At 44.3% G+C, this 22254-nt stretch overlaps 1 protein-coding gene across 4 annotated transcripts in view; it reads right to left on the bottom strand.

The window, feature by feature from the left end:
- The window catches only part of PHACTR1 (phosphatase and actin regulator 1), a gene marked incomplete at its 5' end in the record, with an annotated part of 312028 nt that overhangs the window by 3095 nt on the left and 286679 nt on the right, over positions 1 to 22254 (bottom strand). For all 4 annotated transcript variants that reach the window (XM_081996841.1, XM_081996842.1, XM_081996843.1 and 1 more), the window contains 3 exons: positions 469 to 609; positions 8262 to 8323; positions 12258 to 12313. In XM_081996841.1, coding sequence (XP_081852967.1) covers positions 469 to 609; positions 8262 to 8323; positions 12258 to 12313 — 259 coding nt within the window. The remainder of the gene's footprint in view (positions 1 to 468; positions 610 to 8261; positions 8324 to 12257; positions 12314 to 22254) is intronic.

The following is a 22254-nucleotide window of genomic DNA, read 5'->3' as shown; positions in this document are numbered from 1 at the left end:
GACGGAGGTGCCTTTGCCTGTTTGATCTGCTGGCATTTTTGCATCCAGGTCTGTTCCATCCTGGCACCGCAACTCTGGCGAGCGCTGCTGCCACACTGCTCTGCTAGGTCTTGCAGGAGCTCTCGGCTGGCAGCATTATGTGGCAAGCAAGACCAAAACCAACGAACAAACAACAGGGCTGCCATTGAGACCTTTCCTTAAAGGGCTTGATATTCTCTCCTCTCTGTTTAAATGGTGTAATGCTGCTAAGCTTGCTCCCGGTTGCCATGCATATAGAAGCCTTCTTGCCAAAGATTTACAGCTCAAACAACAAACCTTGTGAATGGGGAGAAACCACAGGTGTGTTGGGAAGGGACGTCAGGTGGAGGTTTACTCCTTGACGGCCATGGGACCTGAGGGATCGATACCATTTGCTGCGACATGCTCTAGCTATTCAGATCATGGCTCTCCCAGAGTTGCTCCACTTACTTTGTCGGCAGCTGTGAGCCGTGTCCAGGGTTTGTCCGCCCTCCTGTCATAGTCCTGCGCATCTGCCACTTCCACGTAGTCACTGAAGCGGATGAGGATCTTCCTCTCACGTAGCTCTTCTACCGTGGGTCTCTGACTCAGCTGCAGGTTTGAGGAGGGAGTGGAAAAAGACTTCACTTTTCCCCTGCAGAGTGCTGCTTGGGGATTTATTTTACTACAACCACCGTTATGATAATAAAAGTGTTCAGACATTCCCAGTACCACTGCTTTTATCACAGAATTGCTACTTGGGAGATAAGCTGCTGTTACTGCACCTTGAACATCATCCCACCTTGCTGCTGGAGCAGCCCTCTGTTTGTGAAGCTGCTGGGGCTGGAGACCCCAATCCCTGGCTGAGGTTGGTCACCCCTGGCAGAAATGAGATTTAATGCAGGAGAGTCTCCTAGTGCACCACTGGTGTCTCAGGAAGAGACAAAGACCGTAACACAACTTTAAAACTACCCGCACAGGCTGTACGCTTCCCACCCTGGGAAGAGTCAGGCAAAGGCACCGAGCAGCTCCTGCCCTGAATTATGTGCAAAAGGTGACAAACGACTTTCCTTACCATTCTGATATTCTGCAGACTTGTCCTTACCTCCAGAGAAGGCAGGCAGGATGATGACTAGTGCTCATGGAACTTTTCTCTGTACGCTGCAGCTCAATTTTGTGTCACAGCGTATTTGACTTTTAACAGTTTACAGTGCATACTACAAGCCAAGAAAAAAAAATTGCAAGGGTGGATTGTATCATGTCAAGAAAGCATCTTCATTGTTCCAAAGCATTTCTTTCGAATTCCACAGCAGAATAGGCAGCCACAGTCAAAACTCTCCTCTCAAATTAGAAACAGTAGTGTGCTGGTAGTCCACATATCATACAGCCAGTTACATGGTTAGGAACAGGAACTGGCTTTCAAGGATCAGTTCTCCTTGGATGCACAGCTTGCTGGTTAATGTCAAAAGCAATTACACAAGTGTTTCTGAAGAAGGTGCTACATATGTGTGTGCATGTGGCTGTACATTACCTGCGAAAGTTTTACCATTAGAGCGAAACATCTGTGATCGTGATATATCAGGAAAAATAATAACCTGCTAACAATTAGCTAGACAGTGTATCATGCTATTCCCACTCATTAGAAATAAGTGTTGCACAATACTTCACCCATGTGAATAGTGAAAGGTCTAAATAGTTAATAAAATGCTTGAGACTCTATTCTGCAAAAGTATTTAGGCTCCTGGATCCTGGCATGCAATTCCACCTTCCTCTCAAAATAAGTATCTCAGTTCCCTGCATTTCATCTTCCAGGGGCAATTAAGATTCAAAACAGCCAGGATGCTAAGTGGAGGGGGAAAAATTTGCAAAATCACAAGAAAGAGAAGCACATGCTTGAAATCCCACCTCTCTCCAGCGTTTGGGTGCTGATGCAAGATAGCTCCACCACCCTGTCCTGCCTCTGGATTTAAATCTCTGTTTGCTTGTTCATTCACATTTCAAATTGCTAGGTTTTTCTAGCAGCCCCAGTACTCGAGCTGCAGGTTTGTTAGCGCTGATGCACTATTACTCACATAGCACAGCAGAATTTTGCTTCCGATTATTCAAAACCTAACCCCTGATTATGGGAATGGAGAATCTTTACGCTAAAATCATATTATGACTACACCTCAAAATTTCAAAGGTAAGGGTGAGACTCCATCTTTACTTGCATCAACTGCTTCTTTTCTCACAACAGCATGAACTACGGATGAATCACCAATATTATTTGTACACTTCTCAGCTTTTATCATTTTAGGACATAACCTAGATGTTTTTTCAAATTAGGATGGAATTTTTTAAAAAATAAGATGCCTTATTACGTGTAATATGATGATACCAACAAAATGTGAAATCCTGTGAATTAAACTCCGTGTTTCTAAATGGCTACAAGGGAAGCAGGAGCTCCTATAAGCTTTCCAAGCTGGAAGAGGACTTTCATAAAATGACTGGCTCTATTTCACAGCTTCTGTCAGCTGTTGACATTAGCCGGCTTTCACGTTCATGATCATCGATGTGATTAGCAAGTTTGTACAAAGGAGAAGGTCGGTGGCTGCTGATACGCTGCAGCGTGCTCTGCCAGGCTGATGTCTTGGGGGTGTCAAGAGCACACGAGCACCCAGAGCCGCAGAGGCAGTGGTACTTTTTCCAGCAATGTGAATTCACTGCTGATACTTGCCTCAATGCTGCACTGGGTCTTAACCAGCAAATCTGTCTTCCTTGGTGTGCTGGGTGCGGGTTAAAATCAAAGAAATGGCAGTAAGTGTTTCATCTCATGATGAAATGAGACAAATCTGAGGTAAGTTCTCTCATTCTTAAATGCACAAAAAAAACGAGTCAGGTGCATCACCTGCACATTTTACACCACTGAAACTCATTGCAACCTTTGTTTGGGTGTGAAGAACAGTGCACTGAGTTATATGTGAAAATATGTCAAGGGCACGAGCACATTATGAAATTCTAGTGTTAACGTGCATTTTTCATTCTTAGGTGACACCTGAACGTAAGACAGACTAAAAGCTGCTGCTTCTCTTCCTCTGAAGTCATACAACTATTACTGCATATAATTTTTAGATGCCCTGCCTTTGCTTCAGAAGCCTACCACCAGTGCTATTCCAGGTGCTTATACGCCCCATCAGAGTGGTGGGCAGTGTCTCCATCCCCACAGAGCAGCTGGAGCAAGCGAAGCACAGAGACCAAGCAACCAGCTCAAGGTGACCCAGGAGGGCTGGGGCAGATCTATGAAGAGAAAATAGATGCACTGACCCCCGTGTCAGTGCTCTGGCTGTGAAAGTGAGTCCTGAAGTCCATAGCTTATACCACATAGTTCGTGTATAGCCATAAATCTACATATATTTACATATACACACACACACAGAGAATATATTCAGTACATTAAACCAAAGTGCCAATCTGATCATACTAAATGAAAAGAGAGGGTCAACCACACTAAGTGGCTTTCTAAAAGCAATTAATTAAACTGCAATGGTTAACAAACCGCCCTGCCTCTTTCTCATGCCATTGCAGAGATTTCTTATGAGCTGCTAAGCATGAGGGTCTCTCAGCTTGTCTGGGCTACCCAGAGCACCCTTAACTCTTAAATAGCTGGGAAAACAGCTTTGCTAACAGACTTTGAGCGGCTCCGCTGTAGGTGTCAGTTCAATGTCTGCTCACAATCAGGGCACAGCTCACCTGAGATCTCACCTTGCAGTTTTTTTGACCTGTGAGCTGTGGTCTCTTGGGTCAAAATTGCTTAATGCTACACAATCCTTCTTGGGCAACACCTGAGAATCTGCTTCTTCTAACAGGACCTAAAGAATAGGGCATGTTCGAAACTTACAGTAAAAGGACACGGTCAGGGACACAATGCAATTGCCTGCACAAGGCGGTGCTGCTCCAAGTGGGGAGAAAGGGATCTTACTCACTGAGGTGGGACCCTTTTTTACTTACTTCTGTTAATGTCAAAGGGATGTGCATGTCTGGACTTTTTCTGGGTGTGCCACCTGGGCATATACATTTCTATTTACCTATTTATGAAGATTTGTGAGCTGAGGGAGCGGGGTAACTTTATGGAGAGGGACCTCATTATCTGAGTGTGAACCAGGGCAAAAATCCCTTTAGAAGTAAATGGATTTGTATTAATGCAAAAGCAGTGTAAATGAGGACAGGACCTCCCATGTCTGTCACGGGAGGTCAAGTTTTCCTCTGTATATTCTGGATCACTGGAGATAAAAATGGGCACATTTCAAGCTTTGATACTAAGCCAAATTGTCAGGGAAGGATTACACAAACCCCTTTGTTCTCGGCATGGGAAATGAAGCAAACCCAAGCACCGCCACCAGGTAAAGTGGAGTGGGACATACTCTCGCCAGTCTGGTCTCGGGATTTAGTCAAATGCGAAATGCTGAGTTTGCTCCATTTCAGTCACAATGAACCTTGTTGTCTTGTCAGTTCATCGTTGCCTGCTTTGTTACCTCGTTGAAATGTTATGGTTGTTATTTAAGGAAGAAACCAAGGTGAAAAATTACAGATCCTGACAAGCAGCGCACACAACCCCCACTCTCCTTTGCTCCCCAGCTTTTGTGGTAAGACATAGGAGCAGGACGTGATGAAAATGCTCCAAAGACCTTTCCCTCTGCTATAAATGCAGTTTATCCAAATTAGCCGCTAACCTTTTTTCTTCTCTGACCTTTCCCCTCCCTCCCGCCTCCCTCTCACCTCCCTCTGACAAGTCCCACCACTCTCAAGAGTTCATTATTTTGAACAGCCTGTGCTGATGCAAGCCAGCGGAGGTCAATTAAAGAGAAGATTGAACAGTGCCCAGTGAGGCACCAGTGAACAGAGAGTTTAAGTTAGGTTGTACCAGGGCAGGAACTTAATGGGAGCAAAGATTTCAGATTATTGCATGAGCCACGCCTCATCATTTTGGTTGTCAATATTACAGCTACGAGATTTTTGGTTTTGGAGCTAGACCTCTGCGGAAAATTAGCTATTGACAGTGGGGGATAGGAAGCAGTAAATAGCTCTGGGGAATGGGGAGCGTGATGCTATTTGAAAGAAGAGAAGGTAGGAAAAGAAGATTTTTATTCCTCTTCGCAAGTGATTTGTAACTTGTTCTGTTAATCCAGGCTACGACTCTTTCTCTGTAATGGAAGTCCTCAGGGGGAGTTCAGGCTTGTGTTAATTGCCTTGGTGCTTGGCCAAATTCACTGCGGCTCAGAGAGGACAAGTTCTTAGTAGTAATTCCTGGGGGCCCAGAATTACCTCCTCGTGGAGGGGACCCGCCTGCAACACCTCTCTCTGAGGCCCTCTGCACATGAACGTTCCTGGAATGGGCCCGTGGGCCAAGACCAGTGCTCAGAGAAACCCCCTCCTAATCCACGTGCCCCTCCACTCAAAGCAAGCTGCTCGGTGGGCCCCGAGGGGCAGGGAGAGGGAGCACGGGGTGGCTGGATGCGCACAACCCATCCAGGGGCACCTCAGGTGAGAGGCACTTCGCCTCTCCTTCCTCGGGCAGGAGGGACGTGAGCTACAGAGAAACTGTACCAGACGGCGTTTGCTTCCGTTTTGTTCTTTGAATGGCAGCTATTCCCCGTCCCCAGTTAATCTGGAGTTAGAGGAGTCTGAGAGGATGGAAAGTGCTTAAAGAGGCAGCTTGCTATAGGTCACCTGATTTTTAAAATTTTTTTTTTTTTAGAAATTGCCTGTCCAGATGATAAATTCAACTGGATATTTATTGCTGACTTTAATAAGGCATCTAGACCGAGCAAGGTAATCTTACTTATTACAGCATGTCATGTTACAACTTATCATCATAATACTGTAACAAAATGTCAGTGCTGAAGGAATTTTAAGAACAGCTTTTTAATGGATGAAGTGGGTTGTTCCCTTGGAGTTGGAATGACACCACCAAAAAACTGGGGACAGTAGCAGTTTCTATAGTGCAAGGTCAAAAGTCTTTTCAGCAGCTTTTTCAGAATCCCCTTCCCTTCTTATTACCAACTTACTTACACATGGTTTCCAGGAGGCAACGTGGCATACTTTCCTTACCTTCAGTTTACCCTGTGGGCACGTATGTGCATTAAACCTCAGTGCAAACTGAAAGGTCTGCTGGGCAAAACACTTGCCGTGCTCAATTAAACTTCCACTTGATCTGAGGTTTAAAATCCTTTGGTAATAAGACTTCAGTACACATCGACAGAAGGAGCCTGCCACTCTGCTGTAGACACAACGACACATCTGGGACACGCTCATGAAAGGCAGGGCCGGGGAATAACAACAATTTTTGCAGGATTCACTAGGTGGTTGGCATTCCTAGTTGTTAGCCACTCGCACACTTTATTCACTTCCTTCCTCTAGTGATTTCTGAGCTTTTATGACATTTTAGTACATTTAGTGGGTGAGAGAAAAATTTGTCGTTAGGCCAGGCCTGTGGTTCTTTCATTATAATTACAGTGCGTAATTTTACAGAACAATTTACAACAGTTTAAAAAGATGATCGAAATCAAGCCGTGCTAAGTCATGTTGCTACCGATCTCACAAGCGTGCGGGAGAAAAACCTTTACTAGGGAAGAAGCTGAAAAGGGCTTCAAATGTGACCGGGAACAGGGGTATGAACACTACAGAGCCAGGAGCTTGGACCGACGCTGTTCTCGCCATTGCTCCTACTCAAAAGCGCAACCAAGACAAAGACAGAAATCTCACAGAAGACTGCCGAGGTTTCAGGGAGCAGAGGCTGCTGCGACGCTCCAGCAGCCCGGGCATTTTCGTTTAGCAAGTAGTTGTGGCCCCTGCCCGCAACAGACAGCTCACGTGCGTCAGACCTTTCCTACAGAATAGCGGAGGACGGGAATCGCAGGCTGGTAACGCTGGCTGGGGTAGCAAGCCTCCGTTTCTTAGGCAGCAGATTGGGTATGGGGAGCTCTGCTTTTCAGCTATGACAGCCGTTCATCAAATGGCATCAAGCGTTGGACTGGATTCCCGTTCGTGTTTACCCTTCAATGTACAGGGAAATCGAAAGCCTGGTGAAATGGTATTTCTGGCCTTTGTGCAGAGTGTAAGTCAGTCCCACGAAACATCTACAATGCAGTTAGGATCTCTTCTCTCAGGCAGTGCTACAAAGGGATGCGAGACCATCCCTGCCATTGTTGTCAGGAATTTAAGTGTTTAAAAAAATAATATTATAGCTCTCTGGGCTGCATTCTTCGCTTCTGCAGACAACAGTATCTCTGCCGGTGATGGAGAACTCTGCTGATTTACATGAGCTGAGAATAAGGCATGAGATTTTTAACCATAAAATGAAACAAATGAATCTCCGACTGTAACCTTTGCATGTATATTTCGAGCCCTTCCCTTGTCATTGTTTACAGCATGGAAGCTTGTGATCACATAGGTCAAAAAGACTAAGCCACTTACTTAAAAATATACAGGAAGGGGTTGGTGCTGCTTCGCAAGCATGTGCGTTTTCAGGGGGCTTTTTCTACCTCTGGAGATAGGAAATATGTCGGTGATGAAATAAAGTTTATCTGCAATGACAGGATGGATTGTTGGCTACGTATGCCAGGGCATCTGTAGACATTTACACCAGCTGCGAAACGGAACGTGTGTATCTGAAACGACTGTTCTTCAGTTTTAAGAGTAAATGACTTACAAATGGGAGGAAACCCAAAACCAAACTATGCTGTTTTGTTCATCCTTCCCTGCCAATACAAGATTATTTTTTGCACTACACAACATTTTGCGAGCGCTTGTCTTTAGTTTCAATGCCTCAAGTGACATTCTCCGTTTCCAGAAAAAAGTTTATTTCCCAATTTTATGCTTTTTTAGGTGGAATCTTCAAATGCAATCAGAATTGTTTTAACTTTACTCTCTCTTCAGCATGGCTGCAGAAGCCATTACATTTACAGGGAGCAGGGTTAGACCAGTGCTAGGCCCTGTATCCTTCACATTCAGGATGGTTGAAGGTTCAAAGCTCCTTCTGTTATAAAGACTAGATCTTCCTTCATCCAGTTTCAAAATGTTGTCAGCAACAGTTGGCAAAGTGGTTCCCTTCTCTGTCTGCGGACTTACACCCTATAACATTGGTGATTTCTTTTAAAGATTTCTTTTAAGACTTTTTTCATACTCTACTTTTGAAAGTGGTGGTGAGGAAAAGGAAAAAGGCAAACAACTGTGCAGTAGGGAGAAAGTTACAGTAGTGCCATAATAGGATCAAAGTTGCTTCTCACCTTACGTGTCAATCTTCTTTTTATCTCTCGTTTTTCCTCCTGCTCCTCTTGCTCATTCCGGGCTGTAAAAGATTTACAAGGACCTCAGGCATGCACAGTATGCAACAAAATAAGCCTCTCCATCAGCACGTTAATGTTTCAGGACCTCTCTGATGCACAGCATGTCCCTCTGGGGCTAGTGAACTTCCTCGATCCGTAGCTACTGCAACTTCCTCACACACTCCCTAGAACATCTACAGCCTCCTTCCTTTCCCTGTGTTGGCACCTCTTCATGTGTGTCACTTTCTAGAAGGGCCAGGCAGTGTGCCAGCTCTTCAGAAACAGTTATCTGCCTGCCCACAGGGGTGGTGGCCTCAGGGGGTTCAGCTATGATAGGGTCAGATTCTGTGAGGCTGCAAGGTCAACGGCTGGAAAAGAAACACATGCATTTTTTTTTTTCTATCTACAGAATAATTTCTCTGCAGCTACTATTTGGAAAGAATGGAAAAAAATTTCAGAATAGGGGTGCCAGGCAAAATCTGCAACTTCCCATGACCTAAGCAGAGTAAGGGTCATGGTATCCTTCCATCACGAGCCTTCACAGCATCACACTGGAGCATAAAAGCACATCCAAGGACAATCCACTTTCAACATTAAGCCAAAAGATCATGTTACAAGTACTTACCAGGGCAAGCCTCAACCATTATCCCTCAAGAGGACACCACCACCTGAGTATACTAACTCTTCTTCAACTTAGGAGCAAGCTGTCATGCATGTCTTTCCACTGAACTTTACCGCAAGTCACTACAAGCCCAGGTTTCTAGGTACTCAGCTCCTCAATCAGTTAGGATCTGTTTCCATTGCTTCGTTGGTGGCAGAATTGCTCCTCACTCCAGTCACACCTGCGCCTAACAGATGAGAGCGAACACAACTCATCGGCTCTTCCAGCAAGTACCCTGTGCCCCTGGTGTGACCCGGTTTTCACTCAGGACTAGCTCAGGCAGGAACAGCTCTCTGCAGGGGAGATTATGGACCTCAAAGGCCAGTTTGGGATAGGTGACTTGATTTAAATTATCTGTTCAGGAGATGCTCCGTTTCTCCAGACCTGTGTGTATGAGGGTGGGTGGGTGCAGATGCGATTTTCCGGCCTGATTTCTGTGCCAGTGTGAAATGTCCCCCAGTACAGCCTGAGACACTCAGAGCCTACCTAACCATCACTTCTGTGAAGAATTTATGCAACCCCGAATGTGCCAGGCTGACAACCGAAGTACTCGTATCCATCGGAGAAGTGGCACGGGGGTGGTGTGCGAGGGGGATCCAGGCATCTTCCCTCCTAAACTTGGCCAGCAAGTATGAACTGCAAAAAGTGTTCTTTAGCCTTCACATTAACCCTGCAGGTCTGGACTCCTCTCACTACATGCCTTTGACTTAAATAAGAGTCAGTGCATGGGCTATACCTCAGTGAAGGATCCTTCAGCGTTCCTGTTCTCGGTTTCTTTGCTGCGGCTGCTGTAATCTGACTGTCGCTGGCAGCAAGTGGTGGAACTCGTGCGATGGACACTTTGCCCTTGCAATTTAATAAAGCTGACCATCTCTTTATTATTGCAGTAGCACGGAGCTACGAAGTGACCACTTCATGTATAAAGACTGGATGTCCAACCGCATTTTGCCTCGTTTCTTCCCATCAGAACGGGCAATAATGTGGTTACGCATGTAAGAGGAACATCATAGTACTGGACATAACATTTGCATCAAGGAGATTTCAGCTGTAACTGCAGAGGAAATCCTCTCTACTCTACTTGGGAGCTTGCTGGGGTTGGTGGGTTTTTTGGTTTTTGGGTTTGTTTTTTTTTTTGTAAGTGTGTGTGCTATGAACTGGGCTTTTGGAAATAGCTTGACCTGCTTATGCAGAGAATTTACACTATTTTCATTATTGCTTCCTATGTTTCTTTTCCTCTAGGCTGCATTATATTTGTTATAATTCTTTTTCTCAGAAGTCTAGGGAAATGTTACTTGCTTAAGAGTGGAGCATTTTTATGCTTTCTTTTTTTAAAATTATGTAATTATTTTAATTGTTTGTTCCTTTCCTGCTGTGCTTCACCAAAAGTTGAGATGCCTCGGAAATACCACATTACTTTTTCCTGTAATTGTGAAGTCGTTTGTCTACCAAGACACACATCTTTTGGGGCAGATCTGAGCTTAGGAACCAAAGTACAAAAATTCCATTTAGGAAATACAATATAGTTCTGGGTTCAGGGTAATATTTTCAAATACATACATGTCATTTAAGAGTATTTATTCAGTTCAAAAAGAAAACAGTGTGACTCAGGGGATAATTCCTCTGAAAGGTAAGATATCTTCAGGTCGCTACGTGACTGTTGCGCTTGGTGACGTGACCTTTAGGAATCTCTGCAAGGCACCCAGTGTTGGAGACGCTGCCTCTCTGCTGATGCCGTTTCAAACACTGCTGCCAAAGCGGCAGCCCGAGACCCCCACCTCCCCGCAGCCACCCTCACCAGTGCCAGGGCGGTGTTTACTGGTCACGCACCAGTGCCAGGCGGTGCATGACACATGTTGGGTCATGTTGGTGGCACGTCCCGGGATGACAACATAAGCTGCCCAGAGAATTGGCCTCTGTCCCTCCTCGCCTGAGCCTGGCATCAGTCACGATGCAGGTTCCCCCTCTTCCAGCTGTTCTGCTGCCCCACCCGCGAGACAATCCCATCAGGATGTGCCACCCACTTCCCCAGCTTCTGCCCCTGACTTTCTCCAGCTGCCAGGCATGGGAGCTGGGAGTAGATGGTAGGAGCACAGCTACCAAAAGGGGGCTGGCCCCGAACAAATGGCTTTCCTGGCAGCCTGGGGCTCACCCACGCCGCTCTGCTGTCTGGTCTTTTCTCTTCTTTGCGTCGACAGTGGTGTCTCTCTCTGCCACATGTAATAACATGAACAGATAATAAAACCCTGCTGAGCGTTAACACTATCATTAACTTGCCAGGAATTTGATTTTGAAGTATTTAATCAATCAATTCTGATAATTTTCAGAGAAATAATCTCCTGCTACCACATTTTTATGATTCTGAACAATGCAGTTATTTGAACAACAAGAGAAGGTAAATTATGGACCTACCTAAGGGGAGACTTATAGTATTTTAAGGTACTATTTAGGAATACTTTTTTCTGTAGTAATTTTTTAAAATTTCCCTGGAATGACGGATTTACTAACTTAAAAAGAGAAGAGCTTGTTTCTTTTTTTCTCTGTTTCCAAAGTAACAACAATTAGATAAACAGCTTTTTAAAAATTTTTATATTCAAGCCACTTTAATGTGTGTAAAGAAATTGTTGATTTTTTTTCTTATTCGTTCCTGAGATTACGAGGTTTGTGTCAGACTCAGTCCTGCTTCCCTTGAAACTGGTGGCGATTCATCTACTAACTTAACTCAGACCAGGTCTAAATGGTAATTTGCCCCTTTAAAACAGCATTTAATGTTTTGAGGATCTACCAGCAAGTTTTTGGCTGATTTAAAGGAAGAGTTTCAGGGGAACATTTCAGGGAAATAATCCCGAGTCACAGTGGTTTCTTTTTTTAATTGAATAAATGCTCCACCTAGTCTAGATTGCTGTGAAGATTTCAAGGAAAACTAATCAAGCGATGCCCTAAATGTCTTCACTAACTTATAATGGGATGCTCACCTGTGTAAGAGCTGCATAAAGGTTTTTCAGAATGACCGACCCTCTGTTTGGAACAGGACTTGCAAAAGAGATTCAACATCTGTTTTTTTCTCCCCACAGATTGTTCATTCTTGTGAATTTACTGACACTGATTTTAAAGAATTGTTTCTGCAGCTCTAGATGTTGCTACAGACTTGCATGCTTACTTGCATTTCTGATGCACTTTATTATTATTAATGATGCACGTACAGAATAGTTGAAGTTTTATAAAAAACACTCAACATACACCTAAACTAACCCAAACTAGCTGGCTTCAGGTTAAATGTCAGCAGTATCAGGACTTACGTTTCAGTATGTTCCTCTGCTCCAATTCTTCAGCAGTTGGCCTCTGGCTCAGTCGTCTGCGAAAAAAGTCCAAGATCAGTTTTTGGACCATATCACATTCTCCTCAGTTCTCTGTCTTGAAGAGTTATTTTGGGGTGTGAAAGGCAGAGCAGAAAGCACTGACACTGCTCCATTATGTACTTGGTACGCCGGGACCATGCGTGACACAGACCATGCTTCGCTTTCGCAGTTTCCTCTGTTTTCAACTCACGAAAGGCAAAATACGTTATGTCATCTTAGGCATGACTCTCCCACCCCTACCCCAGGCGGAGCTGCTGAAAGCTAAGCTACACAGATGTCTCCACTTAATTTCCTTCCTCCCATGCCTGCTTCCTGACTCGCGCGAGTATTTCTAGCTAAGACCCAGCTAGCTCTCTCACTGCACTCTCGCCAGCCTCCTGACTGCGCCCCGTTTATTCAAACAGCGTTTGAATACACAGACACTCCGCAGAAAAAACAAGGGATGGTTTGGCAGCGCTGAGGGCAGAACAATAGCAGCCCTCCTCCTCTGCGCCCTCACTTCCCTCCTCCTCTCGTGGCTTTTATTAAATCTTATATTGAAGGATCAGTGTGACTTGCTAGCCAACCTGTACCTAACGGGGCCACAACAAACGCAGTCTAATTACAAACGGGGACCCTGAGCATAGAAACGGTCTGAATGTACAAAGCAAGGGAGAGAAGCACAAAGGGGTCTTTGGAAAACGAAGTTAGCCAGGCAGATGACATCAGAAGTCAACACTGCTGGGCCTCCTCATACTCTCCTCCGAGTCAATGGGAGTTTTGTGAACGATGCCAGTGACAGGACAGAACCTCCCCTTCCTTCAGACATGGTCATTCAGAGATGTTCCCAACTTGGGGGCCCCAGTCTCTGCCAGTTGGCTCATCAGTTCCTCTGCGAGGTACCGGGTACCGATAGGAAGCGTGATATGAACGCTGGCTGCATGGCTTCATCTTCTGCGATGAATATTTCCCTTGCCTGGGGCACAGAAGCTCACTGAAACAGGGATGTATCTGCAAGGCTGGATGAGGGATGTCTGACAACGGCTCCTCACAACAGAGGGGCTGAGCCACTGCTCAGAGACGCGCACACATCCCCAGCCTTTCCCCGAGCCAGGAGCTCACCTGTGTGCCAGTGCAACACCCCTGCCCCTCACGTCCTGCATGGTTCACGGGGCTGAAGCGCATGGGGTTGGGTAGGAGCCCACCCCCTACGGTAGCTGTATGAAGGCAGAAGCGCTACAGGCATCTGACTTCATATGGCCTGAAGATTTCCCTCAGCAGAGGTGATACCAGCCATATGTTCTCCGGGGCCACTTTACACCACAAAAACAAAACAGCAGAACATAGCCCTGTTCCAGTGGAGGATTTGGAGTCATCAGCTTTGTCTCTTTCCCATGGCAGATTGAACATTTATCTCATTGGAAAAGTGCTGAAAGGGACAGAAACTCATCCTTAATTCAGAAGTAAACAACGTCTGCAAAGTACTTTGAAGACAAAAAGTGCTATTCAAGTGCTTGCTATTACCATCTTTAAGATACGGTAGCTGTTGCTAATGGGAGACTTCACCTTAGGACTATGAAGCAATTAAAACTACTTTATTTCTAGCTGTTCATGAGAATCAAAGAGAAAAAGTTGCCACTCTTAGCCCCACCATGTGTGTCTGCAGGAATTGAGTTAGTTATACAATGTTTTTAATTTGCTGCACCGTGACTCTTTTGAAGAGGATGCATTAGAGGGGTGTTAAGGATGGACTCCAGCCATCCAGCCTGCAGTTGCTTCTATAGAAACAAACATCACCTAACAAGTAAAAGGAGAAATAAGTCTGAAGAGAATGGTCCCGAAAAGGTCCTCTCCTTTCCAAGAAAACAAGGATTGAAGGACTCAGCTAACAGTTCTGTCAAGAACCGTTCACACTGGAGCGTTTCCAACAAAAGGCAGAAATTTTATCTACCTACATAGGTGATTTACAAAAAGGACCAAGCCTTCCATGTGTTTACTGGCGTACCTGCCATGAAGTAGATGCATTTAAACAAAGCTTTCACTTCACTGTGTCATTGCTTCCACACAAGAGGACAGAGTATTTCCTCCAAGTATGCCCTTGGTAGTATATGCACCCTCTACTCCCGTGCTGCTCAGAGACCTACAGACTGTGGGATTCTTGCCCACGCTGCCTGCTAGGGCCCCTAGTGAAAGCTCGCCAGGGATACCTGTGACCTGTGTTCCCCTTTGAGAGCCAAATTATTTTACGGATCCCACAATCCACGCCTTTGAGGCTGCAGTGTGCTCCTGCCTAAATGATGGCCACCACTTTCAAGCAATGCACTCACATGGCAGAAAAAGCCATTATACTTTTGATAGATACAGTCTGGAGATCTGAAGCTATCTGCATTCATGGGTTGTCGATCTCTTCTGGACTCTTACAAAGCCAAGAATTTTTAATAGCAAGGCTTAGGCAGTAGGAAAAAATAAGGTACCCTTGTAGCGTAACAAAATCATGACTAGTCCTTACAGTGCAAGTGGTTAAGCACAGCTGGACAATAAAGAAGGTAATAAATAGAAGCTGTGGAGGTGCCTGGCCTCCAGTATCAGTGTCTGCTTTCATCTCCATGCTGCTATATCCCCATTTCTGTCATCCTTTTGGACTGACTGAGCCTGCTCCTGCTCCCACGTTGTGAGTCCCTCCTTGATCAGCTCCTCCATCAAACCAGCCTCTTCCCCAGCCCTTTGCTTCCAAGCTCTCACAATTATTTCTTTTCTTGGTGTCTTGCTTTTTAAATTTCATTTCTTCTCTTGCTGCCACAGTTACTTCTGCCCCCAAACTGTCTTTAGGTTTTATGAACAACTCCACCAGTTCCTTAGAACAGCTTCATTTTAGTTCTTTTTTCTTGCCTCTTAACTTCTAGGTTTTCCAGGTGTTGAACAGCTGTTAATGTTACCATCTTTGAAAATCTTGATATTAGTTACTGATCCGGTAAATCAAGAAATGTAAGCAGCTCTTGCTTTGTTACCATGGCTGCAAAGATACAGGTTTTTTCACACTACATCTCCGGTGCGCCATTCTGATCTCGGCAAACACCAGGCGTGATACCTCCCCTCTTCTATCTTCCCTCCTGCGCTGCCCAGAATAAAAAATATTAATGATGCCCACCTATCTTGCAGAGGTTGATTTCAGTGGTTTGATTGCCGGATTGCTGCCTTATTTCATTTAACTTCACAGGGGCTGCACGAGACTGTCAAGAGGCCAGAGGTCAGGAAAGAAGTGTCTCATTAGCAGCACAATCAGAATAAACTGGAGAAAACGGAGGTGAGGCAGGAGCCTGGTGCAACAGCAGAGAACAGATCCGCTTGTGAAAACTGTAAGAATTGAGTGGGATGTGCAGTGCTGCTGCTGGTCAGAAAGGCAACTCTGGCTGTTTCATGGAGCTGTAAGAGCAGAGGTGTCTACCCAAGGAACAGGCAAGACAGGCCTTAAAAAGTAACAAACTTTACCAGCACTTTCTGTACCTAAAATCTCTTGTGTGAACATGCTTGACCTTCACTGTGCCATCCATGCAGTTTTACAATAAGCTTCAGGTATTCAACAGGATAGGAAAGTTTGCTTTTGTAATTCATGCTCTGCAATGTATTTGCCTGGTCTATGCTTTGTATAGACATCTCTGGAAGCGTTCAAAAAACGAGTGGATGTGGCGCTTCAAGACATGGTTTAGGGAACATGGTGGCGCTGGATTAATGGTTGGACTTGATGATCTTGAAGGTCCTTTCCAACCTTAGTGATTCTGTGATTCTGTATGTTTTTGCAATATTGCTAACAGCATTTTTGCAAATACACTGATAAAGGTTTTACTACGAAGAAAACTTTCCCAAGATTGACGGTCACATAAAGAAAGCTTTGCTAGGATTTGACTGAGAAAATAATATCCAAATGAGATTGTCAGTGAAAAGTAAAACAGTTTGCTCAGATTTACAAAGATAAACTTGACAGCAAACCAATTTTCTGAATTAGTTCCCTGCATGATCAAAATGCACTACACTCCTTGTGCTAGAACTATACAACAAGAGCTAAGCAGCTCTTTATAAGGACATTGTGTGGTGGGGTTTTTTGTTTGTTTTTTTGAGGGCTGGGCTGGACACGTGATGGTGGATGAGTAGGAGTTTTGGGGCAGGAGGGACGATTGTGCAAAATCAATTGCTGTAGACTCCAAGTATCAGCTGGTGGGGGTGTAATCTCTTCAAGGAGCCAGAGGAAAGGCAGGCAGCATTTTCACTGAAGGATGCTACTCTTTGGAGCCTGCCCAGCAAACTGAGAACTCAGAATGGGAAGCTTCTGCTCCATGTGGCAGTGTCCTGCAGCGGCAGTAAAAGGAAAAACTGGCTGTATATCTCCCCAGGCAATACAAAACACTTAAATTAAGAGCCCACACAGTGATGCTTACCCTGATCTGCAGTGTGGCCATACCCAGAGGGCTCTCAGGACAGCTGCCAACTAGTTCTGGGGGTGAGGGTCAGATTCTTGCAGCCCTTGTGTCTGGTAGCACCGCTGAAGCAAGGCACTCCTGGCTGCCTCAGCTGTCCCCTACTAGAAGTCATGGGTTTTCTCCCCTTAGTCTCTTGTTTTGTTGCGGATAAGCTCTGAGAAAGAGCGGGTTAATGCCATCCAGCTCATTGTAGTGTGAACAGGATGGTGTTGGATATGTGTTTTCTGGGTATGAGGAATTCATCTTTGCCTCTGCCCAGAGGGCAAGAAAATTTAAGAGCTGTACCTAGCATGACTGGATATAGTACAGGGCTTGCTGGAAAACTGATGCCCCACATACTTGCCAGGCTTGTTAACTCTGAGCATTTGCAGATCCAAGAGGCAGAACCCAGCAGCTCTCCAGTGCTTGAATGGAGACATCTGGGGTGCGTGACCCAAGAGAAAGACTGATGGGCAAACAGGTCACAGGTGGTCACAACAGGGCACGCAGCGGTATGGTGAGGTGATCAGAACACCATCAAAACGTGTCGGAGCCCAGCCACTCTCACACAGCTGCTCCTGAGGACGTGGTTCACCTTGACGTAAAACAACTTCTGAGCGCAGTGTGGCATAACCTCTGGAGCAACTCTTGAATTTATTCTGTAGATGCAAATCTTTTTACTCAGTTACAGCTGGTTTCATACCACCCTAGAGATTGCTCTAAGGGAGGAGTAGATCTGAGCTGGGCATGTGAGAAGCCAGCTGCTACAAAGAACTACTTGTCACATTGCTCTTTAGTTGGCATAAATGAGCACGACCGAAGAGAGTAGAACCACGCTGATTTACATCAACTATATAATTTGACATGAGGAAAATTCAATGGGAGTAGAGAGTCTTACTGTTGCTTAACTGAGCTTGCCTTTCCCAATAAGAATGCTGATAGCAAAGCAATATTGATGAAGTATAGGCTACCAGGGGCTCTTTGCACTCCCATGCCAAGCACAGAAAATTGGAAGAGAAAAACAGAGGAACGGAAAATCTTGTATTTGCTTCTGCTAGTTAACTGTTAGCAGAGGGCAAGAATGAATTACCTCCTTTCCTTACATCACTGCACAATGAGCAAAAAATATTTGTAAGCTTGGGGGTTCACTTTCTCTAAAGTATCAGCCCAGATATTGCCAGCCAGACTTCAGGGTCTAGAGAGAACTGTCTTTCTCCTAACATTTATAAAAAGGGATTAAGTACAGTTTTATCAATGAGTGAATAAACTGAAGGCATATTAAATAGAAAATCCCTACCCAAAGAAGCAAATGTGAGAATTTTACACCATTAAAATTCCTGTACTAGACTCCATTACATGTTGGCTAATTTGTAGGATACATTATCTCTTTAAGCTCCCTCTCCTGTGTGACAAGTCTCCTGGTATCAGCCGTGATAACACGCCTTATAACTCCCTTTCCTGAGAAATTAAGGCAATAAAACTATAAGGAGTGTTTGCCACGATTCAGTTACCATGTAATGACTGCTCTCCATTTCCCTATTGATTTTAAACATTCAGTCCCTGGGAGATGGTGGTGCTTCTGCAGCTATAAAGAAGCCTGTGGCAATGACTAGAGCAGGCCAAAGTGGGCAGAGACCCCTGTTCATCCCCGGGAAAATAGGTGAAGCACCACTGAGAAAGAGTTTAGATGAGAACTAGTTAGACAATTTTGGTAGGAAGTGCTTGCTTTTGGTGAAAATCTAAAAACTGAGAAGTGTAAGTTGAAGTTCTAAGTACTTTCTGATGGTGCCTTACTGGCAGGTACTTCTGCTGCCTCAGCATCCCAGTTTGTTCCCTCGGCTGGACCACCTGGTCCAAGATAACTATAACAGTCCCATGTCCTGGAGGAGAGAGGCAATGCTTTTGCTCAGCAGTTCTTCCTAGTGCACCTCAAAAAATACAGAAGCGGCCTGGCATGCGAACCAACCAAATAACAGCTCCCGTAACACATTTGCAGTCATGTATCCAGCTGGGCTCTGCAGAAAAATCAGATTTTCAACTAAAATCATTCAGATTTTAATTTAGGCTGTAAGCAGTCTTTTACTACCCCCCAAAATTATGCTTATCCCAGACTTGGTTTTGTGTTGAGAAACAGCTTCAATATAAACTTTAAAGCTCTGCCTCGTCTAGATTGCGGTGAGGATTTTTAGGAAAACTAATCAGCAAATTTTCTGCTTGCTCAAGCATCTGTGGATAGTGAAAAATATAACCAAGCTGGCCCTTTTTTTAAAACTCGAAACCTCACCAATTTGTTTTCTCATTCTTTAGCCTGTGTGAATCCATTCTTGACTCATAGCTCAAATAATGCAGTCTTTTCTGTTTCAGCTGACTGAGGGATTGATTTATTATGATTTTGATTTACTCTTGGGAAAGTTAAAAGCTCCCCAAGAAGAACAGGCTGCCCAGATTAAGTGTCCTGGGAAAGAGAATCATACTCAAAATGTAGATTTCAACAATTCATTACATCTGCATAAAGTTAAGATCTTGCCTATCATATACAGAACATACTCCTTTAAAATACCCAAATAAAGCAGAATCATCTTGGGCCATGAACTCTGTATTTTGTTAAAAGAAATAAAGGAATGACTAGATAGTCCTATGACTCTGAGTAGAAACAGAGTTTTACAGCTGTGTGAATAATGACATACCCAAGTCATCAATCTTTCATTAGACCACAGTATCACAATGCAGACACCTGCATTTTCCCAAGGAATTACTTAATTTCTTATTCTTTTCAAAAGATAAAGCCAAGTAGTGCTAGACACACAAATTCAGATTTTGGCCCCTTTTTCAATAATACTAACTGCAAAACACTTACTGACATGTGTAACACTGCAAGATGATGCGAGCTTGCGTCTAGCAACCTCAAGCTCTAAAATGGAGCCTCCTCTGTTTTGTTACTGTAGTGTTTCATTAACATCAAACCTTTTAGCCAAATGCTGGCTGTTCACATAAAATACGATCATGCAAGTTTAAATGATTTTAAAAAAAGGGGCATGGTGGAATTGAGATAGTTACACCTCAGGAGCTTTGCAGCATTAATTCTCAAATCTCTTCTCCCTAATCCCAAGAACAAAATATCCAACAGCTGCAGTAGGAAACAAAGAACAATCTTTTTTAGAGGAGGGAATTTACTATGTATCTAATTCAAGAATATATTTTTGGAACAATAAAAACGGGATATTTTTGAGTACTAGAAAGGCAGAGGGGAAAATGCACTAAATCTTGGTTGAAAATCTGAAGCATGCCAGCAAAACCAGACTGATGTTAGGACCCATTGTAATAAAGAAAAAAATGTTCTAAAATATTAGCAATTGTCCTTCTGCTGTCTGTACAGCATTGTGAGAAGACACTTGCTTCTCCAAAAGTAATAATATTGAACCAAAAGCTGATTTTACAAAGCTGAAGAGACCATAATTCACAGTTCAAGGTCAATCCATGAAGGACTTGAATAAAATGGCACCACAAAAATAAATCTGAGCTGAACAGATTCAGGAAGGTTCTCCTGCCATCTTCTGCACTTACCCAGTTTTGAGGTGTAACCTTGTATTTGGAAGATCTGTAGGAGACCAGATCACCATTAATATATTTGCAAAGGTGTCCCCAATCTTCTGCAGCCGAAGGGCTTCCTGGACTATCCTATGGCCCATTCTGCCAAACAACGGACATGAGGCAGGGGCCCAGACCCCTTCAGCCCTCTGTCACCCAACCAAACCAGTTGTGACTGGAGTTGTGACACCACCCCTGGGTGTTTTTAGCAACTTGGATTAAACAAATTTGTGGTATCACTCTAGTCTCCAGCACATGGCTGCTTCTTACCATAAAAGTTACACTCTTAAAAGCAGAGCCGCCTCCAAGCAAGAACCAGAATGCTGGAGGCCCCTTCCCTCTTGGCATGTCCCCCTGCCCCAGCTCCTGGTGCTCAAGGAAGCTCACACGGTTGAGCATGGTTTGATAGAGGAATAAAGCAGTTATTCCTGTGCACGTCTGGTGGCCTCGCGATGGAGAGAGGAAGCAACGCTTTAGGCAGGAAGAAGGTCTGTGGGTCCAGGGAGGAAACCACAGAGGGAGGCTGAGGGATGACAACGGGAGCACATCCCCACGCCCCAAACCTCCTACAATCCTCTAAAACCCCCCACTGATCTTTCCCAGCGCCCCTGTCCTCTAAGGGTTCTCTTCTGAGAAATCTGCTGCCACAGACCGAGGACAAGCTAAGGGCTGAAGCATGTACCAGAGGAACCACCTTGCCTAGAGTTGGCTGGCGTGAGGGCTCTTGATCGGTCTCTGTGGACCACAGCAACTACATGCTAATTCAATACGGACCGCAGTGACTGCGTGCGCGTGGCCTGTGCATTAGCAGGTATCTTGCGCTTCCAGCACTGTCAGTATGCAATTTGTCTAATTAAAAAAGCAACAGCACCCTAACTTCTTATTCACATATGCACTAACGCCACTGTAATCCTAAAATCTCAATCCAAAATGCAGAAAGCTGTTGGTTTTAATGAAGGAAACTCAGGCGGGGAGCTTCACCAGCTTGCAGACGGCATGCTCGACACTTGAAAAAGTCTCCTCTGTTCCTGCAGCAACTACAGACCACTCAAAGAACGGAGAGAGAGGAATTCTGTATATACCCTGACCGTGTTAGTTTGTTACACACCATTCTACCAGTGCCAGCATGAAGGCAGGAAAACAAACAATACTGCAGAAATAAAATTCGTCTCCAAACAGGCACTTTACATTGGTAAAATGTTAAAAAAGCGCAACTTATCCAGTTTCCAAGAAATGAATCAAAAGCTAAAATACTCAGTAACTTGGAACAGCCACAATACAGGAATTCCAAATAAATACATTTATAACAGAAGTTGGCAGCGTTAGCCATTCAGAACCACGATAATTCAGTTTCTGGGAGAAAAGATGTATGGGAAATAGCAGGGTGCCCACACATTGTCTTGTTACTGAAGTGAAAATCTTGGAAGTGAACGAATCTGAAAGCTTTAAGAGTGATTAACGATTTTGTGCCAGAGGGATTTCAGACCCCCAGATTGCATGGTGATAAATAGCAGTGAGTTACTGCAAAGGGCTACGTCTTAAAATGTTCGTTTGGAGTTTAAGAATTAGGGCTGGGTGAAATGTTCGTGACGAACAGTAACATTGCTGAAAAATTGAGTTCGATCAGGTCAGAAGTCATCTGTGAGGTAAGGTCAAACTTAGCGAATAGTTTCAGCTGAGAAAACAATTCACTAGGCATACTTCTCTAAAAAAAAAGTAGTTTAAAAAAGCATTAAAAAATGCATTGGACAAAATACTGGGTTCTGATCTGAAATGCTAGTTTTTTAGTTTGCAATAAAAAATTAATGCCTAGACTTGCTATTTTTATTCAGTTTTCCCTATCTCACTTGTTAATTATTTCGTTCCATTTGAGTACCGAATGCAAAAAAGCCCTTATTCAGTCAAATGCAGTAGAC

This window comes from Phaethon aethereus, assembly GCF_964289735.1.
Source record: "Phaethon aethereus genome assembly, chromosome: 2".
Taxonomy (NCBI): domain Eukaryota; kingdom Metazoa; phylum Chordata; class Aves; order Phaethontiformes; family Phaethontidae; genus Phaethon; species Phaethon aethereus.
Note: the sequence above shows the minus strand (reverse complement) of the source record. Positions and strands in the feature narration are given on the sequence as shown.